At 40.7% G+C, this 6,368-nt stretch overlaps 1 protein-coding gene across 1 annotated transcript in view; it reads left to right on the forward strand.

Moving 5' to 3' along the window:
- Nucleotides 1–6,368, forward strand: part of HRG (histidine rich glycoprotein) — a 12,335-nt gene extending 5,967 nt beyond the window's left edge. The window contains exons 4-7 of the mRNA XM_007935982.1: nt 459–625; nt 1,768–1,848; nt 3,810–3,911; nt 5,565–6,368. Coding sequence (XP_007934173.1) covers nt 459–625; nt 1,768–1,848; nt 3,810–3,911; nt 5,565–6,368 — 1,154 coding nt within the window. The remainder of the gene's footprint in view (nt 1–458; nt 626–1,767; nt 1,849–3,809; nt 3,912–5,564) is intronic.

Raw genomic sequence — 6,368 nt, forward strand, 5'->3', positions numbered from 1 at the left:
AATAAATAAATAAATAAGAAGACCTTTAAAGATGATAAACCTCAGTAGAATTTAATATTCAAATTTTCAATAGTCAAGCAACCTCTCAAGAGGTTGCCTTAAAGAAAGGGTGAGCTATGTCCTCTCCTCTCTGTGAGCAAACTGTTATGTTAATGATGCTTCACTCTCCTTGGCAGAGGCTAGAATAGTTCATGAAAATATTAACATTTTATGAGTGAGAGGCATCAGGAATAGAGCTAACAGGGACTTGGGCATCAAAAAGATCTGGGTTTGAGTTTAGCTCTGCTGCTGATTAACCTAGAACAAGTCATCTAACCTCTTGAATCCTCGATGTGCCCATCTGTAAATTGGAAGCTATTGTAATTATTATTATTGCCACCATACTTACATGTATTAAGTCCCAGCAATGGCGCTGCCATTTCCAACCTGGTAACAACGATGCCATCTTTTTTCTCCAGTCTCTTCGGCCCTGGCCAATACCAAAGACAGTCCTGTGTTCTTGGATTTCTTTGAAGATACTGAGCCCTACAGAACACTAGCCAACAAAGCCCTTGAGAAGTACAAAACAGAGAATAGAGATTTCAGTTCTTTCAGAGTGGACCAAGTGGAAAGAGTTTCAAGAGGGGTGAGTCTCTACTAATGTCCAACCAGAACCTAAATGCCTGGATTTCAACCTGGCAGGTGTGAACTCAGAGGCACTGACCCTGTCTACCTGCTACACTCAGTCTTTTAACTCAAGGCCCTTAAAAGTCAAGCCTTTTAAGTCAAGGCCAAGGTCCCATTGTGCATTTGGGGCTGTGATAGGCAGATACCAAACAACTGCCCTCCTACAAGGTGCTTTTTTTTTTTTTTGAGGGGGAAGGAGGATGATGATTTGAGGGAGAGGAAGGAAAATCCAAAAAGGAAAGAGGGAAAGACAGAAGAGCAATATTAGAATTACATGAGTTATTAAAACTCATCTGGTCCTTACTTCCTTGTATTACCATGGGAAACTCAAGACTCAGAGAGACCACACCACCACACCCAGTGATGTGGTTGGAACTAGACCGTTCTGCCACCTCCCAATAGAGAGACACTCCTGCCTCCCACCTGGAATTGTTTTTTTATAGAGTAGCTGGTTGAATGCAAAGTTAAATTGTGGTGCATACATACAATGGAATGAGCACAATACATTAAAAAGAACATTCTCAACCTACGTACACTAGAGTTTTACATTAAAGGAAAAGCAAGGTATAAAACAATACTTAGAATATGAACCCATTTGTATTAAATAATTAGATATATGTATATATGTGCAACACATCTAAGAAAAGGTTCAAAGAAAACAGGTCAAGTAAACAGCAGTAATACCACTGGGAAGGTATCACCACAGGGAGGGTCATATTTTGCTTGTTTAGGTCTGAATAACTTGAATCTTCCTAATAAAATGTTACTCATTTTATCACTTATGTGATTGAAAAAGGAGCTCTGGTGGCATAGTGCCTAAGGCATTTGACTGCTAACCAGAAGGCTGGAGGTTCAAACCCACCAGCCACTCCTCGGAAGGAAGATTGGGCAATCTACTTACGTTGAGATACCGCTTCAGAAACCCAAGGAGGGATGCCTATGAGTTGGATTCTACTAGACGGTAGTGCATTTGGTTTGGTGATTTAAAAAAACATAAGAAAAATGATGAGTATTGGTGATTTTGAATCCTCTTAGTGATTTACAGTTAATTGGTTAGAGGTATCTACTTTAAAAAAAAAAATGTGTATTTTCCCATTCTAGAGAGGAGGGGAAAGAACCAATTACTATGTGGACTTCTCCATGAGGAACTGCTCCAGACATCATTCTCACAGGCATTCTAATGTGAGTATAATGAACGTCTGTGAAATAATAAGTAACATTTAGAGAGCACTTACTATGTGCCAGGTACTCTTCTAAGTAATTTACTTATATATTAGCTTATGCCATCCTCACACAACCCTATGAAGTAGGTACTGTTTTCATCCCCAGTTTACAGGCGGGAAAACTAAGGCAGAAACATTAAGTGGATGAGAATAAGGCTCTGTATACATTATTTATAACTAAACATAAAAGCATGTTATTCAACCATTAGGATTAAAGGTCTAGCTAAAACTAACAACCAGCTTATATTAAGAACCTACACATGCAGGTGCTTTTCATTCACTCCTTTACATTTTCTCCTCATAATAATACTGTCTGACAAATGAGGAGGTAACTGAAAAACAAGGGTCTTGCCCAATGTTCCCAACAGAGCAGAGATTAGAATCCAGTTCTGAGTCTAAGCCAGTGGAATTTTTCTGTAATCATTTGTAAATCGATACCCAATCATCTGCAGGAAGACCTTATTAATAATTCCTGGCATTTGCATGATGACTTACAGTTTATAAAGCACTCCACATATATGATTGCCTTATTGCAGCTCCGTGACAAACCTGGCAAGGAAGAAAGGTCAAGTATCTGCCTCCATTTCCCCAGGACCTGAGGGCCTAGAAGTTTAACCAACTTACCTACAAGCAGCTAGAAAGTGTTAGGATACAGAATTGTAATTTCAAGTGCAGGATTTCTCAGAGGTTTAACACATTCTCCAGAAAAGAAGAAGGAAGCATTCACTAGTTATTTGCTGGCTGTTCAAATTTTCAACCTGAAGAAATTGTGGAATCCTACTTAGTGGCCAGTGTGGGTAACGTATATCCAATGCAGAAACATGGGGGCAGGAGAGAAGGCTGAGTGCTAAGTGCTTCACAGCATGATTTCATTTAATTAAGCTCTCCTTCAACCTGTGGGGAACATAGTATCATCCCCATTGAAACTAAGGCAAAGAAACTGAGTTTCAGAAACTTTATGTAACTTGCCTAAACTCATGTATCTATAAATTGTGAAGTCAGGATTAAACATAGGCTTTCCTGTCTGACTCCAAAATTGTACTTAGAACCACAATGTTTATCAGTCTCTTCTAGAAAAGAGCTTTCTTGCCCTAGTCAGACTATGGCAATTGGATTCAGGGGCCTTTGGGGCATAAAAAAGGAGTCTGGTGGTACAGTGGTTAAATTATTCAGCTACTAAACAAAAAAGGTCAGTGGTTCAAACCCACCAGCCACTCTGTGGGAGAAAGATGAGGCAGTTTGCTTCCATAAAGATTTACAGCCTAGGAAACCCTACAGAGCAGTTCAACTCTGTTCTATAGGGGCACCATGAGTTGGAATCAACTCGGTGACAGTGAGTTTGGTTTGGGACATAAGAGTGATGACCAGTTGCAAACTCCATGCTCAAGGTGGAGCCAGTAGACATATTCCTTGATAAGGTCCATGCAGACCCATCTTTACACTGGATCCCTCCTTTCCAACAGTTTGCTCCGGGGGCCAGTTAAAGTTGCTCAAGCCCCTCTTCTATACTGTTCCTCATTCTCTGCAGGCACAGGCAGGGCTGAATTGAATTGGCCCAAAGGTAAGGCAACAATGAAGTGTTGCTCCCCATCATCACCCATGGGGAAGCCCACTGCTGGCGATTGCACATGAAGAGAACACAGCAACTTATAACAGAACACTCTGCACTTTTCTCAAACTATCGACTAGGAAAGATTTTTAACTCTTTTCATGTTTGATCATATTAGCCTGATGTTTCTAAAACTCTTCTTCCTTTCACAAATGTCTGGAAGCTCATGACTGTAACTGACTGACACCTTCACAGCAACCTCTCTCTCTCTCTCTCTCTCTCTCTCTCTCTCTCACACACACACACACACACACACACACACACACACACAAACTCACAAATTCACTAACAGGTTTCTCTCTCCCTGATAGGTCTTTGGATTCTGCAGAGCAGATTTTTCATATGATGTAGAAGTCTCTGACTTAGAAACCCCAAAAGATCTTGTTGTTAACTGTGATGTCTTCAACCTTGAGGTGAGCTACTATCAAACTAGCCTTTATCACAAGCAGGCCAAGTGACATTTGTCATACATTATGTACTTGATTCTTACAGACTTCTATGTATATGTGTGTGAGAGAGAGAGAGGGAAAGGGAAAGAGAGAGTTGGAAAGAGTGAATGCGTTTGTGTGTGTCTATTCTCTACTACAGAGAAGGAGTTTTGCCTAATGATACCTTATGAGAAGTAGTTCTGCTAGAAAATGTGGAACTAAAGAGAGAGAGAAAAAAAATCGATAGAGGAGAGCAAGTCCCTGGGGAAAGAAATACAATTGCTGTCAGAGCACTATAAAAACCTTTTACAAGAATGGAGAAGGGGTGATATTTTGACCAAAAAATAAAACCATGAACAACTCGATCAATTTGAAATGAGTTTGGGGGGGGGGGGATAAAAAGGTCCTTGTACTCAAGACTCCATTGCTGAAACCTAATAATTGTTAGCTTTTATTATTAGGCGTAGAACCTAGCCTAAGAGGAATTGTTGTTGTTGTCATGTGCCATCGAGTTGGACCCGACTCTTAGCGACCCCTCCTTGGGTTTCCGAGGCAGTATCACTACAGAAGTAGGATTGCCTCATCTTCCTTCCAAGGAGTGGCTGGTGGGTTTGAACAGCCAGCCTTCTGGTTAGCAGTCAAGTGCCTTAGCCACTATGCTACTAGTTTTCAATATATTATATAAAGGTATGTAAAATAAGGTGCAAAACAATATTTTGTTCCAGAAAGCTTTATTCTGCTTTATGGATGAGCATAAAAATGTTCTTCACAGTATTTTTTTATATTAGCAAAAAATATGAAAAAGAGTCCAAATAGCCATGTGCCAAGTCCCTCATCCCCCCACAAAGGGCATATTAGTTACCATGAACATGGCTCAATAAATTTGTTAAAAATTGAAATATGAGTAAGGAGGAGAGTGAAGAAGAGAATACCCTCCTTCAAGAGGAAGAGATGAAAAGATGCTTATAGCACAAAGTCTTAGAGCTCTATTGAGAATAGATTAAAAGGCATTAGTTTCCAGATATTGGTCAGCAGATGGATGCCATTTCATAATATAGTTTCACCATTTATGTTGAAATGAGAAAGTAAGGATAACAAAGGAAGTTTTTCATAATATAACATTTATTCCATCAAAAGAACCATTCTTTACTCTGAGATTGTCTTTCAAACCCATTAGTTGTCAAAATGTCTTTCCTTTCGTGAAGTAATGATGGTGATACCTACCAAACCAAACTCACTGCCTTCAAGTAGATTCTGACTCATAATGACCCTTTAGAGCAGAGTAGAACTGCTCCATAGGGTTTCCAAGCTGTAAATCTTTACAGAAGCAGACTGCTTCATCTTTCTTCCATGGAACAGCTGGTGGGTTTGAACTGCCAACCTGTTGGTTAGCAGCCAAATGTTCTAACCACTATGCCACCAGAACTCCATATGATGATGGCAGATGAAAATTTATGTTTGTCTTTTGTATTTTTTTTAATGCCAACTTGGGTAGATAAAAATTTGACAACCCTTTGTTGGTATCCCTCTTTTTAGATTGATTTGTGGAATCCAAAAGTTTGAGGACTATTAGTCTAAACATCTAACTTCTTCTTTTGTGTTAGCTGATGTTCTTCACTTTTGCATGTCCTTTCCCAGGAACATAGAAGCTTCAGTGGCAGACGGTACCATTTGGGCCATCCCTTCCACTCCAGTGAGAATGAGCATCCTCCTGCTGGCAGACCTCCATTTAAGCCTGATAGATCCAGATACCACCATCATCCCCATAAGCTACAAGAATCTGGATGCCCACCTCCCCTAGAAGACAAAGATCATCCACACAGAGGAGATCCTCCACATTTACCTCCTTCAGGGTCAAGATGTCACCAATGTCATCACCCTGTTTTTGGCCACAATCAGACCCATGGACCCTCCCATAATCATAATTCCAGTAAGAACCATCCCCATGAACATCATCCCCATGGACAACATCCCCATGGACACCACCCCCATGGACACCACCCCCATGGACACCATCCTCATAAGCATCACCATCCTTATAAACATCATCCCCATAGAAAATATCCCCATAGACATCATCCCCATCATGATTTCCAGGACCATGGACCCTGTGACCCACCACCCTATAGCCAAGGTCCCCAGGATCACCATCACCATGACCTGCCACCTAGGCATTCAGAAGAAAGAGGCTTGGGTAAAAGACCCCTTCCCGTCCATTGGAGACAAATTGGATATGTTTACCGACTCCCACCACTAAACAAAGGTGAAGTTCTTCCTCTTCCTGAAGCTAATTTTCCCAGGTGCTTATTGCCAAACCAGAACAATCCTTTAAAGCCAGAGATTCAGCTCTTTCCTCAATCAGCCTCTGAATCATGTCCAGGGAAGTTCAAGGATGAGTTTCTACACCTCTCAAAGTTTTTTGAACATACAACTCCAAAATAA

This window comes from Orycteropus afer, unplaced genomic scaffold, assembly GCF_000298275.1.
Source record: "Orycteropus afer afer isolate SDZICR_OR568_19922 unplaced genomic scaffold, OryAfe1.0 scaffold00032, whole genome shotgun sequence".
NCBI classification, from domain to species: domain Eukaryota; kingdom Metazoa; phylum Chordata; class Mammalia; order Tubulidentata; family Orycteropodidae; genus Orycteropus; species Orycteropus afer.